Source organism: Carassius auratus, chromosome 4 (genome assembly GCF_003368295.1).
Source record: "Carassius auratus strain Wakin chromosome 4, ASM336829v1, whole genome shotgun sequence".
NCBI lineage: Eukaryota > Metazoa > Chordata > Actinopteri > Cypriniformes > Cyprinidae > Carassius > Carassius auratus.
In genome coordinates, this window is record NC_039246.1 from 9,618,154 (window position 1) to 9,642,919 (window position 24,766).

General features: G+C 37.4%; 2 protein-coding genes and 1 long non-coding RNA gene across 3 annotated transcripts; all 3 read right to left on the minus strand.

Moving 5' to 3' along the window:
* On the minus strand, nt 1–6,142 carry LOC113068653 (antigen WC1.1-like; the record flags this gene model as incomplete). Its single annotated transcript, XM_026241453.1, has 3 exons — nt 5,655–6,142; nt 1,397–1,474; nt 1–56 (listed from the first exon to the last, which is right to left on the minus strand). Coding segments are annotated over exons 1-3 (465 nt in total), but the record flags the coding sequence as incomplete, so codon positions are not given.
* Nucleotides 5,987–18,603, minus strand: LOC113068660 (deleted in malignant brain tumors 1 protein-like). The gene is made up of 13 exons (XM_026241466.1): nt 18,222–18,603; nt 17,238–17,546; nt 16,330–16,626; nt 14,850–15,158; nt 12,666–12,962; nt 11,182–11,490; nt 10,570–10,866; nt 9,344–9,652; nt 8,765–9,079; nt 8,370–8,684; nt 6,516–6,839; nt 6,399–6,440; nt 5,987–6,009 (listed from the first exon to the last, which is right to left on the minus strand). The coding sequence occupies exons 1-13, from the start codon at nt 18,277–18,279 to the stop codon at nt 5,987–5,989; spliced, it is 3,204 nt and encodes a 1,067-aa protein (XP_026097251.1). The 5' UTR covers nt 18,280–18,603.
* A 2,279-nt stretch (nt 18,604–20,882) lies between these two features.
* LOC113068357 (uncharacterized) lies at nt 20,883–23,836 on the minus strand. The gene is made up of 4 exons (XR_003279525.1): nt 23,763–23,836; nt 23,093–23,127; nt 22,591–22,666; nt 20,883–21,131 (listed from the first exon to the last, which is right to left on the minus strand). It is a non-coding gene; the product is annotated as an uncharacterized LOC113068357 (long non-coding RNA).
* Nucleotides 23,837–24,766: the final 930 nt, after the last annotated feature.

The window sequence follows — 24,766 nt, forward strand, 5'->3', positions numbered from 1 at the left end:
CTCCAGCCTCCCAGAGCACCGGCCCTTATCTCCACTCAGTCTGAGAGGAACATGATCTAAAACACACACATCAAGTAGCAGCTTCAACCTTTACAACAAAACACACAATGAAACTTATATAAGAAGTCTTTAAATGTATGATTAGACTTCTTGTTTTTGTTTGAATGCATATATTTTAATAATTTATTTGCAAACAAGGTTTACATTAACTAAAGGGGGGGGGGGTGAAATGCTATTTCATGCATACTGAGTTTTTTACACTGTTAAAGAGTTGGATTCCCATGCTAAACATGGACAAAGTTTCAAAAATTAAGTTGTACGTTTGAAGGAGTATTTCTGTTCCAAAAATACTACTTCCGGTTTGTCACAAGTTTTGGAAAGTTTTTTTCGAGTATGGCTCTGTGTGACGTTAGATGGAGCGGAATTTCCTTATATGGGTCCTAAGGGCACTTCTGCCGGAAGAGCGCGCGCTCCCGTTTAGCACAGCACTGAGAGCAGAGACATTCACTGATCAGAGCGAGAGCGTCGCGAAATGTCACAAAAAGAATGTGTTTTTGGTTGCCAGGGCAAGACAACCCTGCACAGATTACCAAAAGAAAAATAGCATTAAGGGACCAGTGGATGGAGTTTATTTTTACAGAGCATCAACGGAGTTGTCCAAGTGTTTGTGTTTGTTCCCCTGCATTTCGAAGATGCTTGTTTGCAAACAAGGCCCAGTTTGACGCCGGATTTGCACATCGTTTATTTCTTAAGGATAATGCAGTCCCAACGAAAAAGGGTCACGATCTTGTGTTGGAACCGCAGGCGGTGAGTAAAACTGCTTCAAATATCTCTGTGTTGTTAACTTAGCTATCGGCACGTAAGCACATCAAGTAAACAACATGCGATGTTGTCATCAAACTGCACTTTCCACATGTACAGCTTAAAAAAAAAAAAAGACGACATAAAGTGGAACTTAGTCATTTTCCAAAACCGCTAAGCAAATATATACAGTTTCAGTACATACCACATAGAGACATCGTTGCTGCTGCTGCTCTTGTTAAATTTCAGCCTCTGGATCTGATTCTGGATCATAAATATACGCTGAATCTGACTGTTAGCCATGGTTTGTTTTGGTTGGTTTTGTCCTCACGGTAATGTCACAGCTTCCAGACGCGCTCAACACAAAAGCCTACTGGCGCTCGTGATTCTTTAGCTCCGCCCACACGTCACGCCTCCAGCCGGTCGTGTTTTTCCGGGAAAAATCAGTACAGACTATCTTTCTCTTATGAATATAATAAAACTAAAGACTTTTTGGAGTTATGAAGGATGCAGTACTACTCTATAGGTACTCAAGATTAACAGGATATTTCACCCCCCCTTTAACTAAAATTTTAATTTATTGTCCAAAACTTACTTGAACACTGATTCTGTTGAGGAGATGGAAAGACAAAACATGTCAGATGACTCCGAGGAGACTCTTGATTCTCCTCATCTGAGATTAAAACGAAGAGAACATTAGGAATAGGATACAAGAAATCTCTCAATTAAACATCAATGTGAAAAAAAAACATATAATTTTAGTATCGTGAATAATTTTAGGCTCTCCATTAGCTCAGCTCAGTTTTACAGTGATATAGGGCCCTATCATACTCATAGACAGTAAAAGAAATGGACACAGTCAGTGACCCCATTGGATTCAATGGAGACCGTCAATGAGAAGCACGCACTTCCTGGGGGTGGGCGTACTGTGCAGACTCAAACTGAGCTTGATGACGTAGATGTGACATGAGCAACATGTCTGACAATTGTGTATCTTCTAATAGCTGTGCCAAGGGAAATTTGAATCACCCACCGAATCTTGAAGAGACGGCAAGCGTGAACAGGAGGAAATTTTGGCAAGTATTCTGATTAATTATCTCCCTTGACTATATGCCTCCACGTCCCTCCAATATCCTCATGGACAGTAAAAGATTGCCTGCGAGCTTCTCCTCCTGTCCATACAGTAATTTCTCTACTACTGTGCGACAGAGAGTCGCAGGTTATGGTGCAATCGTTAGCCTATTTTTACAAAAACTGCTTCTACGGGACCATAACGTAAGGTAATGGAGCCTTTTATACATTTTGGTGTTTCTTTAGAAATAATTCATGGACAAATGGAGTCTTTAAACGCCTCAGATATAAAGTTATTCGCTGTCAAAGTGATGCCAAAATGAATGGGAGTCAATGGAATGCTAACAGCAGGTGGGGGTCCGCTAGCCAATGGTGGTGCCCGGGCAAGCTTCAATAAAATATGAAACCCTCTCCCCCTGATTTCTTTGCTTGAGAAGCGTTCAGCTTTTCCGCCAACAAATTCCGCAATGTAAATAAATAGCGACCCGCCATGGCACGAGCACATCTCGCTCTTAAAGGGATAGTTCACTTTCAAATAAAATTTTGGAATGTTTGATTACCTCCAGGGCATCCAAGATGTAGGTGTCTTTGGTCTAAGACATGAAACGAGCGGTTTGTGTGAGAAAACGAACAGTATTTACATAGTTTTTACCTCTTATATACAACCATGTCCAAGTGATATGAGGGCTAACGTGCTTCCTGTCGTGTGACGTTTGTGCGTGCTCTGGCTTAGGCTGTGTCCAAATTCAGGGTCTGCATCCTCCTTAGGATCCTTCCTACCGGTTGAAGGAGGAGGGGTCCTCCGACGACCGCAAAAAACGGAATTCGGTGTTTGTGAATTTGGACAGCCTACCTTTCTTTCAGCTCCCTCTCTTACCCGTTGCTCATATCCTGTTGCCTAGCAACCGTGAAAGCGCTAAGCAAGACGCAGTTGAAGAGCTCATCGTTCTCTCCCCTGAGCTTTATAAACACTTCTGTCTGCTCTTTCGTCCTTAGAAGCATTAAAAACAGCTTCAATCACTAACAAATAAGCTGTGTGTAAGGGGATATTCACACAGGCAGTAAGGAAGAAGCTAGTTTCCGAAAGTAAAAGTTTTTGTTTTTTTACATATAAACGTACAAATGTAAAAAAAAAAAAAAAAAAATGCTTAACGCTAAAACAAAATGCCTAACTAGACAATCACTGAAAATATATTTTTTTGAAAAGCCAGTTTTTGAAAAACTTCGAAACATCGAAAAGCATATTCATCTCCCACTCAGATACCGCTCGTTTGGTCCGCCATTATGCTCTGCCGAAAAGAATTATGGGATAGGTAGGACGGGAAAGGATCCACCACACCCATCCTTCCAATTCTGGGAAAAGGAGGACATATTTGTGGGCCGCATTAGAAGGATCCTACGAATTTGGACAGCCTTCGTCGCGGCGCTGTGACGTAACATCCTTCAAATGAGTACTCCGAAGGATGTAGACCCTGAATTTGGACACAGCTTTAGTCTTCGCAAGCGCGGAAAGAGCCGGAAGTGATCTCTCGTGCATGTACGTCAATCATTGTTTACACTTACTGTTTATAGTCTACACAGAGATTTCGGAAGTGTTACCTTACACTGTGAAGATCTAAATATATTTAGACATACAGCAAATTGCAATGGAAGATGATTTCAATATATCAACAGACAACGTTGAATTTTTTTCACAACCATATTTATTTGAACCAGAATATACCTATCAAGAACTCAGAGCGATGGATGAAGCATCCGCTGCAGCAGCACGTCTTCAGGCCTCAGAGAGACAGAGATCTATTCAAAATTGGTGGATTTTTTAGTAGCAAGTGTTGTGAGATGCCAACAGAAGTGGAGAGCATATGTTCCACGAATGGAACATAGCAATGCCACAACTAGCTACAGGACGACAACGAGGACATTGACAGTATAGCATCATACACCTGCCTGACTGAAGATCCTGAGTTTTCTCTGCTGTTGAGCCGCAGCGTTTTGCACGTTGTATTTTGTTTGCCACGTATAAACTGGAGGCGACGTCCAATGCCAGAGTGACCCAATGACACGCTGTCAATAGAGTGAGTAATGTGTTGTATTTTTATTATAATCGCAACAATTATAGGGTGCATTACAAACAAATTAATTAATTACAATTACTGCATTATATTTCAGACAGTGCAGATTGGTGGCGTATCGTGTGGTAAACAGTAAACAATGAGTGACGTACACACGCCACAGATCACTTCCGATGCTTTCCGCGCTTGCACAGACTAAGCCAGAGTGTGCTCAAACATCACACGACAACAGGAAGCACGCGGGCCCTCAGATCACTTGGACGTGGTTGGGTATAAGAGGTAAGAACGATAGAAATACTGTTAGTTTTCTCACACAAACCGCTCGTTTCGTGTCTTACACCATCAATGTGTACTTACGATTGGGAATGGTTTAATTTGGACTTCTCTGTGCATGCTCTTTGAGGTGGTGACCATAGACATCCATTGTATGAGTCACAGACAAGAATGGTTTGACCTAAAAATATCAAAATGGGAACTACTGTGGAAACAAAAACACCTACATCTTGGATGCCCTTGAAGTAAGCTAAAACATACCTAAATTTAATTTAAAAGTGAACTATCCCTTTAAAGGGAATGGGAGATGACACTCTGATTGGTGTATTGAACGCCCATTACTCATTAAAAGAATAGGGACAACCCATTCCAAAAATGCACCCTGGCGCATGGACCTGTTTTCCGTCGTTAAAATAATAAAAGTGGATCCACACAGGTGCCTGTGGTCACCCGCGGTTACCCGTGGTTACGAGTCATTAAAAAATATTTTGTATGATATTCGGGTCGCGGTCGGTCTGGTCGTTTGAAATAAAGATGCCAATTAAACCTTTGTAATTTACATAGTACTAGACACAATTTTGAAATACACAGGTCTACACTTTATTGGCTTAATAACTGATAAGGCGCCGACATGATCACTTTCATTGCATGTGAACTGGAGGGCATTGAAACTCAGCTTGTGCCTCACAGATTTGAGAAATATAGGCTATATTTTACAGAAAGCTTGAAATGTCTACTTTTAAACAAAAATATTCAAACCAAAATAAATAGGCTACTCTCTGATAATGTAATCCATATGAAATGTTTCTCTCTGGCGTTCATAGCGAGTCCGCATCGTCAACTTCATCTTTGCAGAGACACAGAAAACTATTAATAAACAATTACTGAACAATCATTGCTAATTTAGACACATTCATAAACATTACTTTAACCGGTTCTTTGTGGCAAGCTTTATGCATGCAGTCATAATGCTTATTATCCTGTAGGCTATAGCCTATTTAAGTAATGAAATTAATATAAAGGGGCGATTTGTCCACGAATGGCTTAAGTGAACAGCTACCAGTCGACTAGAATTTTTTTTTTGAGTGACCCCACAGAATGAGTCCGATTGAGCTCTGGCCTATAATACCCCACAACCCCCCAAACTCCAAAGTCTATGGCCCAGTGACGCTACAATGAGCATTTACTACTAAAAAAAATTGTGGGTCGGGTATAATATTTTCTTTATCTTTTTTTGCGGTCCAAGTTGCGAGCAGGTTAGTTGAAAACGTCGGTCGGGCGCGGGTTGTATATACATTGACCCGTGCATCACTGAATTTGGACAATCTGAGTGCACCTGCACTTTGCATTTAGATCATTAAAATAGGGCCCACAAACATTGTGTAAATTGAAATATGACTACAAAGACCATTTTACATGATTTAAATATCCTCTCACTTGAGCAGGTGATTTTGGCCACTTCATCCTTATTACAGTCATTCTGTCCCCAGGATGAAGATGGACATTGCCACAGATTTGAATCATGTGGGCGACATGTAACTTTATCCAGCCAGTTAGGAGCTGATTCCACTCTTGATACTGAATCAGACAAATCACCAGATCTTCCACAGTTCAGCTCTTGACAGATCAGACTCGCTGTGTCTCTTTCCATCTGGTTCCAGCACACATTACCCCAGGATCCATTGTAGAAAACCTCCACATTCCCTTCACAGCCCTCAGTTAACCTGATCTCTTTAAACTCTAGATGGAAATGAACAGAAAATGGCATTTTAAAATAGTAATAATGAAAAATCTGGGCTTTGTGGATATGTTGTGAATGTGTTGCAAAGTTATTTCTAAACACTTTACATACATTTAAATTTTAATGAAAAAAAAAAATATATAACTATATAACAGCATGTTTACCTGAGCACACGACTCCTACATCCTCCTTGTGATTACAGTCATGTTTTCCCCAGCCTGAAGAAGAGCAGCTCCACAGGGATGTCTCATTCCCCTCACACTCCACCTCATCCAGCCATATGTGTCCAGAACCAGGACCAAACCAGGCTGGTACCTGCTGGTTACTGAGGGCCACTCCACACTGCAGCTGTCTGCACACCACATGGGCATCTTTAATATCCCAGGAGTCATCACACACTGTCCCCCATGAGCCGCTGTGAAAAACCTCCAGCCTCCCTGCACAGTCTCCCCCAGAACCCACCAGCCTGATGGACTCACGACCTGATATTAAAAGAAAGAAAAATACATTATTGATCACTAACAAATAAAGAATCTGTGCAGTGTTGTAGTTCTCACCAAGGCAGGTGATGTACAGCTGTTGTGTGGAGCTGCAGTTGAGAGTTTGTGGAGAGCTGCAGTTCCCCAGATGAGCTTCACTCCCAGAGCACTGGAAGCCCATCACACACTCATGACTGTGTTCAGGACTGGATGAAGAGGAGCCGTAGAAGTTCAGCACAGAGCCACAGCCCAACTGTCTGCAGACCACAGAGGATTCAGTGAGACTCCAGGAGTCCAGCAGAACTCTCCTCCAGACCTGATGGAGGAAAACTTCCAGCTTCCCCTCACACGGTCTCTCTCCAGAGAAACGCACCAGACCATCATGAAGAGCCAGAGAGGAATCTGAGTAAAATATGTGGCATTTTATTAAAGGGTTCGTTCACCGAAAAATTTAAATTATGTCATTAATAACTCTCCCTCGTTCCAAACCCGTAAGAGCTCTGTTCATCTTCGGAACACAGTTTAAGATATTTTAGATTTAGTCCAAAAACTTTTTGTCCCTCCATTGAAAACGTATGTATGGTATACTGTCCATGTCCAGAAAGATAATAAAAACTTCATCAAAGTAGTCCATGTGACATCAGAGGGTCAGTTAGAATTTTTTGAGGCACTGAAAATACATTTTGGTCCAAAAATAACAAAAACTATGACTTTATTCAGCATTGTCTTCTCTTCCATGTTTGTTGTGAGCAAGTTCAAAACACAGCAGTTTAGTGATATCCGGTTTGCGAACGAATCATTTGATGTAACTGGATCTTCTTGAACCAGTTCACCAAATCAAACTGAATTGTTTTAAACGGTTCGCGTCCCCAATACATATTAATCCACAAATGACTTAAGCTGTTAACTTTTTTAACGTGGCTGACACTCCCTCTGAGTTAAAACAAACCTATATCCCAGAGTAATTAATTTACTCAAACAGTACACTGACTGAACTGCTGTGAAGAGAGAACTGAAGATGAACACCGAGCCAAGCCAGATAATGAACAAAACATTGACTCGTTCTCGAGTCATGAACCGGTTGTATCGGTTTTTGGATCACCAGTAGTGATGGGAAGTTCGGTTCTTTTCTGCGAACTGATTCTTCCGGACATTTCGATTCAATAAACCGGTTGAAGAAAACGGTTCACCAGTTCTTTTGCGCGCTACGAAATGACGTCATTGGTGATGATTGCCCTTCATTCAAACCTTCGGTTTACCCGTGCTCATAACATTAACACAGAATCAGTTCAGAATCAATCACCAAAAGAACCAGTTCAGTTCAGATGCTCTATGTGTCGGTCTGCTTCACACTGAATCACACGTCAGTATCATCAGCTCCTCGGTTCTCGAATCGGATGCGTCTGACAGAAACGGTTCTTGACTCGAGAACGAGTCAATCATTCGTTTGTTATCTGGCTTGGCTCGGTGTTCATCTTCAGTTCTCTCTTCACAGCAGTTCAGTCAGTGTACTGCTTGAGTACATGAATTACTCCGGGATATTAGTTTGTTTGAACTCAGAGGGAGTGTCAGCCACATAAAAAAAAGTTAACAGCTTAAGTCATTTGTGGATTAATGCTTATTGGAGACGAGAACCAAAAATGTATTTTCGATGCTTCAAAAAATTCTAACTGACCCTCTGATCTGATCTCACATGGACTACTTTGAAGATGTTTTTATTACCTTTCTGGACATGGACAGTATACTGTACACACAGTTTCAATGGAGCAACAGAGAGCTCTCTGACTAAATCTAAAACATCTTTAACTGTGTTCCGAAGATGAACGGAGGTCTTATGGGTTTGGAACGACATGAGGGTCAGTTAATAATGACATTAATGAGTGCAAGGTAATTTATGTATTTAACATATTTTGCTCAATAAAATCCTCTCACTAGAGCAGATGACTCCAACATCTCGTCTGTGAGAACATTCAGCTCGACTCCATGAAGAGATGGAACATTCTGAGAGTTTTGTTTCATTCCCATCACAATCAAACACATCAGCCCAGATTTCATCACTTCCCTCTCCAAACCAGTCTGATCCCACAACGGACACAGCAATCCCACAATTCAGCTGTCTACAGAGGACACTGGCAGCTCTCATATCCCAGCATGCATCACACACTGTGCCCCATTTACTGAAGTACAGACATTCAACTCGTCCAGAACAGATATCAGGGCCATTTATCAGCCTGAGATCAGTATAACCTGGACAAAGAACATAGATTATTTATACAGTATGACACATGCAAAATAAATATGTTGTAAAAAAAAAAAAAAAAAAATACCAGAACATATCAGCCCAATGTCATTCTCATGGGTACAGTTGTATTTGAGAGATGATAACGTTGGACAGAAAGATATATAAGACTCATTTCCTCTGCACTGAATCTCTTGTGTCCACATCTGAGCGTCTCCTTTACCAAAAGCAGCTGCTCCCAGCACCTGTACAGGAGCCCCACAGTCCAGCTCTCTACACACAACCTCTGCATCCTGCTGGTCAAAGATAGCGCCACACACTGTGTACCATGTGTTTTCCTGAAGTATCTCTAATCTCCCAGAGCACAAGTGAGATCCATTAACAAGCCTAGAATGTTTATGATCTATATATTACAAACACACACACAAATTTGGTTATTCAGAGTGATATGCCAAAATGTATATTTCAACATTTACTTTTCGAGTACTAAACCCAGGTCTTCTTATGATGTATTTCCTGGTGCACAAAAATAAGTCTGGGAATATGGCGTGTCTACATCAGAAATAAAAATCAGCATAACAAATGTGTGATGTGCTAATTATTTCATTATTAAGACAAACATTTCCATTATTTATTTCATTTCTGTAAAACAATTAAACAGGCTCACTTGCGCATCTGACTCCAGCATCTTCACCATGACCACAGTTACTTTCACCCCATCCTTTTGATCTACAGTTCTTCAGTGTTGACTCTGACCCACTACAGGCGACATCATCCATCCAGATTGTTCCTGATCCTTGTCCAAAGTGTGCATTATTCAGAAACTCTACAGCTTCTCCACATCCCAGCTCTCTACACACCACTGCAGCATCAGTCATATCCCAATCATCATCACATACTGTTCCCCACTGACCTCTGTGAAGAACCTCCACTCGACCTCTACAGGGACTGTGACCACCAACCAACCTCACAGAATCTGTACATGAAACAGAGAGAAAGGGATTTAACCAGAGTAGTAGAACAGAAGTTGGTAAATACTAATATTATAAATATTTTGAACTGAACAAATAAAGTTGGACAAGAGTATATTACAAATTAAAAATCAAGAAAACAAATAATTAAGTTAATGTTTTTGTTTCAATTTTTTTGCTTTCGAATCTTTCTGAAATGATGGCTTATTTTCTCGAAACACTAAACTCAAACCCCAAAAGACACACAACATTTAAAACGGCGCACATCTCCAAGAATAACAAATGCAAATTTCATTTTAAGTCTTCTCAATAGTTTTTGCACCATAACTATACAAAACAAACCATCAAATCATTAAATTTTATTTACGGCAACTACACATGGATGTGACTATAGTAAAAGGCTGCACTTGATTGCTAGGGTGTTTTATAGGCAGTTGCTAAGCAGTAGCTAGGTTGTTCTGAGCAGATGCTATCGTGTTGCTACTTGGCTATTAACATCTAGTTGACATGTAGTTGAAAAGTTACTTACTGCTAGTAGAATGTCTAAAGTGGACTATCAAAATAAAGTGTTACCGATTATTTCTATGAAGTTATAGAGTTCTCAACATGTTCTTAGCCTGGTTTAGCACTTAGCATGTAGCACTTAGCACTGTTTTATCAGTATTAGCATGTAGCTATTCACTGTTAGTATTTGTAGCATGCATGATGGTAGTCTTGTTTGCTAGCATGAGTCAAAAGAGCAAAACCACCATGTTTCTATGACACTTCTATCCCAAAATAATTTTTGATCTGTTTAAATTGTACGCTAAAGTGTGGTTGCTAGAGTGCTGTAAGTGTATTGGTCAGTAAGTAGGCTATTGGTCACTTGAAAAGATAAGTCAAATGAGTGAAAAGAAATAAAGGTTAAAAATTGACAATTTACCGGAACATAACAATCCCACACTGTTTTCTTGAGAGCACTGTATGTCATGTGAAGTTGGACACAATCGAATGTTTGATTCATTTCCTCTGCACTGAATCTCTTGTGTCCACATCTGAGCATCTCCTTTGTCAAAAGCAGCTGCTCCCAGCACCTGTACAGGAGCCCCACAGTCCAGCTCTCTACACACAACCTCTGCATCCTGCTGGTCAAAGACAGCGTCACACACTGACATCCACGTCTGATTATGAAGTATCTCTAACCTCCCAGAGCACTGAGAACCTCCAACCATTCTGACTTCTGAATAAAAAAATTAAAAGAAACATTGGTAATGCAGGTGAGAACCAACAACAAGATTATAGATATTCAGAAGGTTAAGGTTTTTTAGTAATTTTACACAAATCAGAAGACCATCTGTAACTATGATATAGACGTAAAACCAACAGCATGTTTAAACATTTTTATTTTTTGATCTGTGTTTATTTTCTATTAATAAAATTTTTGATAATAAAATAATATTTTTGATGAATTGCTCTGAAAAGCAACATTTCATATATGAATGGATGAAAGTCTGATCAGTGATTCATTAACAGGGTGATGTATGGAGCACCTCACCTGAGCAGATAACTCCAGCATCTTCATCATGACCACAGTCACTTTCACCCCATCCTTTTGATGTACAGTTCTTCAGTGTTGACTCTGACCCAGTACAGGCCACATCATCCATCCAGATTGGATCTGATCCTTCTCCAAAATGAGCACTACCCAAAGCCTGTACAGCTTCTCCACAGTCCAGCTCTCTACACACCACTGCAGCATCAGTCATATCCCAGCCTTTACTACATACTGTTCCCCACTGACCTCTGTGAAGAACCTCCACTCGACCTCTACAGGGACTGTGACCACCAACCAACCTCACAGAATCTGTACATGAAACAGAGAGAAAGGGATTAAACCACAGTAGTAGAACAGAAGTTGGTAAATACTAATATTATAAATATTTTGAACTGAACAAATAAAGTTGGACAAGAGTATATTATAAATTCAATTCAAGAAAAATTAATAATTTAGTTAATGTTTTTGTGTAAATTTTTTGCTTTCGAATCTTTCTGAAATGATGGCTTATTTTCTTGAAATACTAGACTCAAACCCCAAAAGACACACAACATTTAAAACAGCGCACATCTCCAAGAATAACAAATGCAAATTTCAAAACTATTTTAATTCTTCTCAATAGTTTTTACACCATAACTATACAAAACAACCCATCAAATCATTACATTTTATACACGGCAACTACACATGGATGTGACTATAGTAAAATGCTGCACTTGATTGCTAGGGTGTTTTATAGGCAGTTGCTAAGCAGTAGCTAGGTTGTTCTGAGCAGATGCTATCGTGTTGCTACGTGGCTGATTATTTGATTACACTTTATTTCGATAGTCCACTTAAGACATTCTACTGACTATAAGTAACTTTGTAGCTACATGTCAACTACATATCAACTAAATCTCAGAAATTTGCAACTACATGTATACTAACTCTCAGAGTAGACTGTTAGGGTAGGTTTAGGGTTAGTGTTAGGGGTAGGTTTAGGCTTAGTATAAGTTGACAATAAGTTGACAAAGAAAGTGTTAGAACACATTAAGCAGACAGTCTAACTAATACTCTATTAACATCTAGTTGACATGTAGTTGAAAAGTTACTTACTGCTAGTAGAATGTCTAAAGTGGACTATCAAAATAAAGTGTTACCGATTATTTCTATGAAGTTAGAGTCTTAACATGTTCTTAGCCTGGTTTAACACTTAGCATGTAGCACTTAGCACTGTTTTATCAGTATTAGCATGTAGCTATTCACTGTTAGTATTTATAGCATGCATGATGGTAGTCTTGATTGCTAGCATGAGTCAAAAGAACAAAAACCACATGTTTCTATGAAACTTCTATCCAAAGATATTTTTGATCTGTTTAAATTGTACGCTAAAGGGTGGTTGCAAGAGTTCTGTAAGTGTATTGGTCAGTAAGTAGGCTATTGGTCTCTTGAAAAGATAAGTCAAATGAGTGAAAAGAAATAAAGGTTAAAAATTGACAATTTACCGGAACATATCAATCCCACACTGTTTTCTTGAGAGCACTGTATGTCATGTGAAGTTGGACACAATCGAATGTTTGATTCATTTCCTCTGCACTGAATCTCTTGTGTCCACATCTGAGCGTCTCCTTTGTCAAAAGCAGCTGCTCCCAGCACCTGTACAGGAGCCCCACAGTCCAGCTCTCTACACACAACCTCTGCATCCTGCTGGTCAAAGACAGCATCACACACTGACATCCACGTCTGATCATGAAGTATCTCCAACCTCCCAGAGCAGTGAGAACCTCCAACCAGTCTGACTCCTGAATAAAGAAATAAAAAGAAACATTGGTAATGCAGGTGAGAACAAGCAACAAGATTATAGATATTCAGAAGGTTAATGTTTTTAGTAATTTTACACAGATCAGAAGACCATCTGTAACTATAATATAGACATAAAACCAACAGCATGTATATATATATATATATATTAGTGCTGTCAAAATTAGCGCGTTAACGCATTCGATTAATTTGAAATATTTAACGCGTAAAAAAAAAATAATGCAATTAACGCGGTTGCAGTTTTTTTTTATTTCCAGTTGTGGCCTATGTGTGTTCAACGTGCAAAAAAATATGGATAAGACCAAGGAAGGACTTTTAGACGGAAAGTTTCAGTATAAAACTCTGCCGGATTACTCTTCAGTCTGCCACAAGAAACATTACTCTTCATTTAGTCTGCCACAAGAAACAGCAACATTAAAATCATGAACTCAAATGTTATTGTTTAAAAAAAAAAAAAAAACAATGACTGTAACAGTGCGTAAATCAGACCTTTATGTAACGCTAACGTTAATAAGCTTAAACGAAAATAACGAAATAATTGTGTAGCGGAGTATTTTTGTACACAGTGCAGCGAACTGTCAATCACTCCTGTGCGCGTGCATCACTGTCCTCCTCAGCTGCAGCAACTTGCGCTCTCTCTCTTCATCAAGCTTTAAAACAAAAAGGGGACAAAAATATCATATTGTCTTTGTGCATAGGCTTTAGATTAATTAGATAAATGAATATCTAAATTTGTGCCTTGCCGTCTACGGTATTTTTTTAGAACTTAGAAAAAAGATGCTGCAGCCAATGAACAGCCAGCGGGGGCTGCAGGACGACTCAACCTCCGCAGACAGTTTTTAATGTTTATCAGACAATAAATACTCAAGATTTTGCTTTAGTATAACTCACAACGAGTTTCACACACCTTCTCCGGCCACGTTGAGTTGTTGACACTTAACAGTGGGAAAAGCGACACATGCGCTATTCACTTGTATAACTTAAGGGTGAATGGGTAATGGAGTTTCTGCTCTGGGTGGGATGAATTAGGAAGCTTGCATTGTGAAGGGCGCTCTGAAAATCGGCAGTGCAGGTAAAAGATTAAAATCTCTATTAAAACAGATGTCCAAATGAGCGTACCGGTACGCTACAAGCACGTTCTGGGCGCACGGAGAGGGGGCGGAAGCGCAAGAGCTATATTTGGAAGTGGCGGTACTGAGTACAGGTGCATACTGGCCCACTTAAAGCACTGGCAATGACTATACTTTGGAATTTTTTTGCAGTCCACTTAGAATTCAACATGGAAATCATTTTTGTTTTTTATTGGCATTGATTGTTTTGAAATTCAAATGGTACTTACATGCCTGTGTTTTTATTTCTGTAATAAATATGGCTTTCAAGCCAACAGTTAATTTGGAGGATATTAATGGTTTATTGCAGGTATGTTGTTTACATGAGAAAATCTGTGTTACAAGTTAAGCAAAAATTCCAATAAACAATCATATTTTGAATTTAAATAGTTTCTTTGTCTTGAGTTTACATTAATTATTTACATTTTACATTTACATATCCAAAAAGTTTCAGTCTTTTAATTGCGATTAATCGCGATTAATTTAAAAAAATTGTGCGATTAATTAGTTAATTTTTTTTAATCGATTGACAGCACTAATATATATATATATATATATATATATATATATATATATATATATATATATATATATATATATATATATATATATATATATAGTGTTTATTTTTTATGGATAAGATTTTTGATAATAAAATAATATTTTTGATTAATTGCTCTGAAAAGCAACATTTCATATATGAATGGATGAAAGTCTGATCAGTGATTCATTAACAGGGTGATGTATGGAGCACCTCACCTGAGCAGATGACTCCAGCATCTTCATCATGACCACAGTCACTTTCACCCCATCCTTTTGATCTACAGTTCTTCAGTGTTGACTCTGACCCACTACAGGCCACATCATCCATCCAGATTGTTCCTGATCCTTGTCCAAAGTGTGCATTATTCAGAAACTCTACAGCTTCTCCACATCCCAGCTCTCTACACACCACTGCAGCATCAGTCATATCCCAATCATCATCACATACTGTTCCCCACTGACCTCTGTGAAGAACCTCCACTCGACCTCTACAGGGACTGTGACCACCAACCAACCTCACAGAATCTGTACATGAAACAGAGAGAAAGGGATTTAACCAGAGTAGTAGAACAGAAGTTGGTAAATACTAATATTATAAATATTTTGAACTGAACAAATAAAGTTGGACAAGAGTATATTACAAATTAAAATTCAAGAAAACAAATAATTAAGTTAATGTTTTTGTTTCAATTTTTTTGCTTTCGAATCTTTCTGAAATGATGGCTTATTTTCTCGAAACACTAAACTCAAACCCCAAAAGACACACAACATTTAAAACAGCGCACATCTCCAAGAATAACAAATGCAAATTTCATTTTAAGTCTTCTCAATAGTTTTTGCACCATAACTATACAAAACAAACCATCAAATCATAACATTTTATTTACGGCAACTACACATGGATGTGACTATAGTAAAATGCTGCACTTGATTGCTAGGGTGTTTTATAGACAGTTGCTAAGCAGTAGCTAGGTTGTTCTGAGCAGATGCTATCGTGTTGCTACGTGGCTGATTATTTGATTACACTTTATTTCGATAGTCCACTTAAGACATTCTACTGACTATAAGTAACTTTGTAGCTACATGTCAACTACATATCAACTAAATCTCAGAAATTTGCAACCACATGTATACTAACTCTCAGAGTAGACTGTTAGGGTAGGTTTAGGGTTAGTGTTAGGGGTAGGTTTAGGCTTAGTATAAGTTGACAATAAGTTGACAAAGAAAGGGTTAGAACACATTAAGCAGACAGTCTAACTAATACTCTATTAACATCTAGTTGACATGTAGTTGAAAAGTTACTTACTGCTAGTAGAATGTCTAAAGTGGACTATCAAAATAAAGTGTTTCCGATTATATCTATTAAGTTAGAGTCTTAACATGTTCTTAACCTGGTTTAACACTTAGCATGTAGCACTTAGCACTGTTTTATCAGTATTAGCATGTAGCTATTCACTGTTAGTATTTATAGCATGCATGATTGTAGTCTTGATTGCTAGCATGAGTCAAAAGAGCAAAACCACCATGTTTCTATGACACTTCTATCCAAAGATAATTTTTGATCTGTTTAAACTGTACGCTAAAGTGTGGTTGCTAGAGTTCTGTAAGTGTATTGGTCAGTAAGTAGGCTATTGGTCTCTTGAAAAGATAAGTCAAATGAGTGAAAAGAAATAAAGGTTAAAAATTGACAATTTACCGGAACATAACAATCCCACACTGTTTTCTTGAGAGCACTGTATGTCATGTGAAGTTGGACACAATCGAATGTTTGATTCATTTCCTCTGCACTGAATCTCTTGTGTCCACATCTGAGTGTCTCCTTTGTCAAAAGCAGCTGCTCCCAGCACCTGTACAGGAGCCCCACAGTCCAGCTCTCTACACACAACCTCTGCATCCTGCTGGTCAAAGACAGCGTCACACACTGACATCCACGTCTGATTATGAAGTATCTCCAACCTCCCAGAGCAGCGAGAACCTCCAACTAGTCTGACTCCTGAATAAAGAAATAAAAAGAAACATTGTTAATGCAGGTGAGAACAAGCAACAAGATTATAGATATTCAGAAGGTTAAGGTTTTTGGTAATTTTACACAAATCAAAAGACCATCTGTAACTATGATATAGACATAAAACCAACCAATATATACTTATATATATATATATATATATATATATATATATATATATATATGATATATGATATATAAGTGGTATAACTAGTCTCAGTTAGGTTAACAGTACATATAGCATGGGATTTTAAATAATATAATTATAAGAAAACAGATAGAATACAAAAAAAGAAAAGAGCAAGCTAGTGTTAGAGATCTTTACATACACACACAGACACATACAATTGCAAAATAAATTAAAAGAAAATAGAATACAAAAAGATTAGAAAGGTAAGATTTTTTTTAAGAATAGAATTACAATAGTGAGTGTTAAAGTTAGAGGGTCAAATATATATAGTGTTTATTTTTAATGGATAAGATTTTTAATAATAAAATAATATTTTTGATGAGTTGCTCTGAAAAGCAACATTTCATATATGAATGGATGAAAGTCTGATCAGTGATTCATTAACAGGGTGATGTATGGAGCACCTCACCTGAGCAGATAACTCCAGCATCTTCATCATGACCACAGTCACTTTCACCCCATCCTTTTGATGTACAGTTCTTCAGTGTTGACTCTGACCCACTACAGGCCACATCATCCATCCAGATTGGATCTGATCCTTCTCCAAAATGAGCACTACCCAAAGCCTGTACAGCTTCTCCACAGTCCAGCTCTCTACACACCACTGCAGCATCAGTCATATCCCAGCCTTTACTACATACTGTTCCCCACTGACCTCTGTGAAGAACCTCCACTCGACCTCTACAGGGACTGTGACCACTAACCAACCTCACAGAATCTGTACAAAGAGAGAGGTTTAGCCAATAGGAGTAGGACAGCCTACAATCATCTGTACAACAACATTGCAAAGTTTAAGAACATATATTATATATTATATTACTATTTATTTCAGACTCATGGTCCATATGAAAAGAAGAAAGAATGAAGAGGAAAATACACACACAGAATTTAAAAAACATACAAGCTTGCATTCCAATGCTTCCGCAAACTGGCAAAATACCTTGTATCACATCATTATACATCATCATGATGTATAACATCATTTAAGAATATTATGATAGAATTTTTTGAATCAGTCAACCGACATATGAAATTATACATACACTTCCTTAAGACAGCATGCAAAGTAGGTACATATATTCATATCATACAGAGAATACACAGAACATACCCATAAAATATATTATTTTTATCTGGACAACTAAAGCTGAAGAACAAAGTGAGCACGCCTGTGAACCAGACAATTTGCCAAATCATCTTATTTATAATACACTTGGTGTCTGTACATGCATTAATAAATAAATAAATAAATAGTAATTAATAGCCTAGTGTTCCAAAATATATATTTCTAGATTGCATAGGCCTTTGTTTCTAGTGAAATAAGGCCATCATAGAAAAAAATATCATATAAACATTTATAAGTCTTCTTCTTTTCTATCTATTTTGTACTTACCAGATGTGGTTAGAGTTGATATGAAACAGAATAAAACAAATGTCAGACATTCCTCCATCTTCTTCTGCTCATCAGACCGTTTGACTCTGTCAGCACAAGTTTCTCGTCTGCTCCTCAAACACACTGAAGAAACTGGCTCCTGTCAGCCCCCTAAAGAGAGAGAGAGACTCACAGCTGCCAATGACACTCACTGTTCCCTTATTAGACACAACAGAGGAAATCATCAAACACAATCAGTGACAAATCAGAAAGCAGCATTTTGATTTTCTCCATATATATCAATAAAGTGTGAGCGCTGATGAGCGGGACTCCTCCTCCAGCGTGAAGAGACACTTCACTGAGGACAGACACGTGTATTGTATGTTACAATACACTGTAGCAGTGAGAGTTATCTTTATTCAGTTTTATAATAGTGGTCTCTAAAGTAGGGTTACCAGACCTCCCTGGGTACAGTTAGGATTTTTGATGTACTGTCCTTGAGAATGTCCCTGATTTTCAGTTCATTCAAAACAGCTGCAAATACACTGCAAAAAGCCTGACCAATGTAACCTGCTGGTCAGGTTTGGATTTACCATTTTGGTGGCTCTAAGTAATTTCAAGACCCCAGGTCCCCTCTGTAAAAATCATATTGCAGGGGAACATTAAGTTGTGTGCAGCTTTGAATAACTTTATAACTATAAATTATATTGCCATGATGTTACAAAAGGCCACTGTGCTTGTTTTATATTGATGAATATGACATGAACTGAACTGGGATTCTAGTATTCTGTTGTTAAGCATTGTTAAGTCATAACATATTTTCATGTTATAGTGTTATATTATTATTAGTGCTGTCAAATGATTAATCGTGATTAATTGCATCCAAAATAAAAGTTTTTGTTTACATAATATATGTGTGTATACAGTGTATATTTATTATGTATGTGTATAAATACAAACACATGCATATATATTTAAGAAAAGATATGGTATGATTGTATATTAAATATATTTATATATCATATAAAATATAAGAGACAATTGAGTGATTGTGACCTCTGAGAACATACATTTGATTTCAAGGTTTGTATAATGTCTTATTGAAATACACACAAACAATTGTCTGCTTTTTTTATTATTATTATTGGTATTAACAAGGCCAAGAAAAAACTAATGCATTTTTTGATACAAAAATTTGGATTTGAGATTGGACATAACAATAACAATATCACCTGAACTTTGTTCAGATTTGTTGAAACGAGGCAGTGGGTGAGATCACTGAGTCAAATTCTTTTTTTGACTCCTCCTCCACATCATCATAAAAAACTTTACTCATGTCAAATTATGCAATTCGATAAATATTTTAGATCTAAATAGTTTTATTTAAAAAATATATATATAATATTATAAATATTGAAATATAAATAAAGATGTTAATATAATGAGAACAAAAGTGTTATAATTACTTAACATGTTTCTCACATCTTCACTGACACTCATGACTTCATCATACTCCTCCTGAAGTCTCTCTGATCAAGAATGACATAAAAACATCTCATATCAGTTTATAAAACACTTTATCACATTTGAAGGATACTTTTTCCCTTCAGTGACTTGATTACACATAGCGAATAGCTCATGTAAACATGAAAATGGTTATAAAAAAGTAATTCTGTTTATTTTACCTGTTACCCCTTGAGAGCTCCGCCTATTAATTATGACATCATCATAATTCTCTGCTCTGTCCACAATACATGCAAATATGAGTAAAAAAATAAACTTAATGCAAAATAAAATTTAAGACATTAATGTCAAATATTATCTATAAGAATCTTGATTTTAGAATTAAAAAAAGAAAACAAATAAAAAAGTACAAAAACTTTTTCAATGTCAGAGTTCAGTCCACTCATCAGCATCTTCATACCCAGAATGCAGTTCTTCAGAGATGAGACTCTCTGTTAAAGAAGAGCAGAGCAGTCAGAAACATGTTCATCTTTACAAACAAACTGAATCCTCATTTCCTGAATTTGTATGTAGACAACACAGCACACATATTCATTATTCACATTTAAAAGCACTATAGGCAGAAATCCCTTTTTTGTTAGGCCTATTAACATATCCTCACATGAACTCATTCCTCACTGCCTTCCAGAAATAGGCACACACACACACACAGACACACCTGCACCTACACTTAGTGTAACATATGAACACATCCTTATGACAATCTAAAAATACTCACAGGAAGAGATACTCACTGAAACACACACACACACACACACACACACACACACACATATATATATATATATATATATATATATATATATATATATATGTGAAGATGCACCTGCAGCTCTGTGGTCTTGTCAGGAATTCTGTGGTTTGAAGCAGTAGGTTTAACAGGACTAATAATAGAACAATAATCAACTGTCTGACAGATGTCATTTAATTAATGCTATTAAATGAGATTGATGGCTCATGTCTCACCCCTCTGAGTGAAGTGATTGTGTCTGTGCTGAATCTCCTCATAAACGGCCTCAGTCGTCGTCCTGTGTCTCCTCTTAGAGAGAGCTGTGAGTGTAGACAGACAAATCTGCTGTCAGTTCACAACACATGACTGATCACACACTGAATAAGACACAATATGACAGTCTCTGGATCTCTCCTACCTCTCCTCATCACTCTGTTCTGCTGAATCAATATAAGCAGTGGCACTAAGAGCAGTAAGAGCACAACTCCCAGAACAATCACAAGCACTGGGTGGACGGAGAGAGTTTGTGGAGGAGAGACTGATGTTGAGCGCACTGGAGGAGAAACTGGAGGAGAAACTGATGTTGTTGTGGCAGGAGAAGTGGACACTGACAAATTTGGAAAACCTGTCAAACACCAATTTTGTCTTACCACATGCATACCTCACAATCTCAAAATCTGAACAAGGAAGAGAGAACAGGGTTTAAATCAACTACAAGGAGAATATTGCAAAGATGAGAAACATAAGATGTAAAAAAGTTAGCAAATAAAAACATTTATAGATATTAAGTTGGATAAGATAACATTACAGATAATCCTGTCATCATTTAATTGTAAGACTGTAAAAGCCCAAATGTAAAATTTAATTGATAATTACAGTTTTTTACAGACGCTAGAACACATTTCTCAATACTTAGGTCACTTTTGCAAAACTCTTCACACAGTGAGCACAACAGAAGTCTATGTGGGCTAAACTGGGGATCAATTATCACTGCTTTGGCACAAAAAATGCATTCAATGAATACATCTCTCAAATTTCATGAATTATTTTCTCACTCAGACACAACAACTGCCAAAACTCTTTGTACGTATGGGCCAACTTGCACATGCTTACATACTGTTTTCAAAACTGTTAAACTTATGTTCAAAAAGTTAACAATACAAAACTGAATAAGACAGCAATTTGCAACATTTCTACAGTAATATTTGAATGAAATATATTTTACATTTTAAAATTAAATGCTATAAAAACAATTGGACAATTAATAGATTATCATTACTATTGTATCTGTATCAGTGGTTGGTGTGTATACAAATTCTTCTATTTTGGAATTACTCATAAAAATAAACAACATAAAATATTGATGAATCCTGCATTATGTCTGATTCATTCCAGTAACATTGCAGGTGAATTATAAACAGAGATGTGTCCTTATAGAGAGTACATGTAATTTATGTATTTAGATGTCTATTTATATAATCTGTGCTGTAAATTAATAAAAGTGTAGTGTGTGTGTGTGTGTGGGGGTATACAGTACAGACCAAAAGTTTGGACACACCTTCTCATTCAAAGATTTTCCTTTATTTTCATGACTATGAAAATTGTAGAGTCACACTGAAGGGTGAAGCCACCTTTTGCTTTGATTACTGCTTTGCACACTCTTGGCATTCTCTTGATGAGCTTCAAGAGGTGTTCACCTGAAATGGTCTTCCAACAGTCTTGAAGGAGTTCCCCGAGAGATGCTTAGCACTTGTTGGCCCTTTTGTCTTCTGTCTGCGGTCCAGCTCACCCCTAAACCATCTCGATTGGGTTCAGGTCCGGTGACTGTGGAGGCCAGGTCATCTGGCGCAGCACCCCATCACTCTCCTTCTTGGTCAAATAGCCCTTGATGCCTTCCGTGTGACTCTACAATTTTCATAGTCATGAAAATAAAGAAAACTCTTTGAATGAGAAGGTGTGTTCAAACTTTTGCTCTGTACTGTAAATATATGTATAGAGAGAGAGAGAGAGAGAGAGAGATAGAATTTTTAGATAAATATTTTACTTAAATACTTATTTTCTGACAAACTTCCAATATTTGGTTATATTTTTCTTTAAACCATGAAGATTTTCTGTTGCAACAATCAGTATACATACCTTTTAAAGCAATCGTAGTGATCTCGTAAAATAACATGAAGAACCGCCTGATAAAAAACCGTGACTCCATAGGCAGCTGTAACAGACAAGAAACCAAGTTAACCAAGATCCAAATAAATTTCTTTCATTTCTAAGATGATTTTGCTTTACTTACACAATGCATGCTTACTTGGTTATGTTTGCTTACTTATTTATATTATTAATTACTTCATTTAAATGTTTGTACCATTTGTGGCAACTCAGAAAACAGATTGTGTCATATTTTCTATGACAATTATATCATCCAAACAATCAGACATGCACAAGATAGAAAGAGTTTGTTCATGCTGACTGCTTCGCCTCTGTACTTTCTAATAGTTTTTAAAAGAGAACAAATTAAATGACAATACACAGTGCTTCCAGTTGAATTAGATAAATATGCATATGCGGTGTATTCTGTTTTTAATCAAAAAAGTGAATATTGATAAGATACATGAGTCACATGACACAATCAGATACTCACCCCTCCTCCAGCAGACACTCTCTCCAGTCCAGAGCCTGAGAGAGGGGAATGAAAAGCTTGAATTGATAAAGTAGTGATAACTCAACACAAATTTTCATGGTTTGATGGTCGCCTTCAGCTTAATGGCATAATGTTAAAAAAAAAAAAAAAAACTTTCAACAACAGAAAAAATCTTAACAAGCCCAATATTTTTATGGCATAAAACTAAACACCAAACATTTTGGATGAGAACCTGTCGAACACGTGTCATTCAAACAAGACCCACACTGCGGCTCGAGGTCTATTCAGTGCAGACAAACACTGTTTACTCCAGCTATCATACTAATCTAAACCACGCCAAACTGAACAGGATCCAGAGTCCAGCACAGGCCTGAAAAATGTGTGTGTGTTACAGAATGAGCTGTAAGAAAAATGCCTGAAAGGGACAGTGTACAAAATCAGAGTCTTCAGTTCACGTTTTATAATACAAAAATATAAAACTGAAGTGTGTGTCTTGTGTTTTTTTTTTTTTTTTATTAAATACAAATTTAATGCACTATAAATAAGTGACTGCTTAATGATATGGATATCTATTTTCTTTTTAAAGTGTCGGGAATGTCATTAAATGCCATTGTTCAAGGGTACAAAAAAGTGAGAATATTTAGTGAGAGATGCAGCTGTTGACACCGACCGTATTTAAGACGTAAGTAGTCAAATCAGGAAATGATTCCTCTGAGCTACCCATAGGGAGCTATCGAATGCGCGGCCATGTTGAGTGTACCAGTGTGCGTTCTGTTGAATGGCGAAAACGAATATATTGCCCTCACACAAATGGTGTTTATTTTGAATAGTAATGCCTTACGATCATCCTTACGTCATTAATGTGCGTCTTGAACAAACAACCGTTTTGTCCACAAATTGAATATGTTAACGTGAAACATGCCACCTTTAAAACAAAACGCAAAAACTAAAGTCCCGATTAAAGGAAAATACTTCAATAACAAATGTGCACATGGTGGTTTAACACACAATGGCAATAAGAAAAGAAAATGGGTTCCAGAGAACAACGTTTTTGATGGTAGCTTAAAAGAAGGTGAGTAGTCAACTTTAAACTTTTTCAGAAATTTTTCAGAAAATGTATTTTAGATGTAGAAAGTTAACAATGAATAAACAAATCTGACATAATGGTCAATGACAAATAAAGACGTCTGAAATTAGAAAAATCTGTGTAAAGCGCACGAGCCTAGTTCTTAGATGTTTATCGTTGCCTTAACGTTGGTTACATTTTGGAAAACGTTAATATCATGTTATACAAAAAAAAAAAAAAAAAGTTAACTTACGTATTTTTCTTATGTAAATTACAATTTTGATCAACGTAATAGATCCAGAACAAATCTTGTCGCCGACAACAAACATTTAACTAGGACTAAATGTAGAGTGTGTAAGTTACTGTTTGAATCTAATCTCCCTCTCAGTCTTTCTCAGGTCAGGGATTTGCCTTCATAAGGAGGGAGAAGATAAAACATGAATATAACAAAATTCTCAGAAAGGAGAGGAAGAAAATGCAAGCATCACCAATCCAGTCAGAAGAGGAATATCCTGAGCATCTGAGACATCTGTACCTGGCTGAAAAGAAACCGAATAGATGAAGAAGAACAAGAGAAAATATAGCTGCAAGCAGCGATGGCGGGCTCA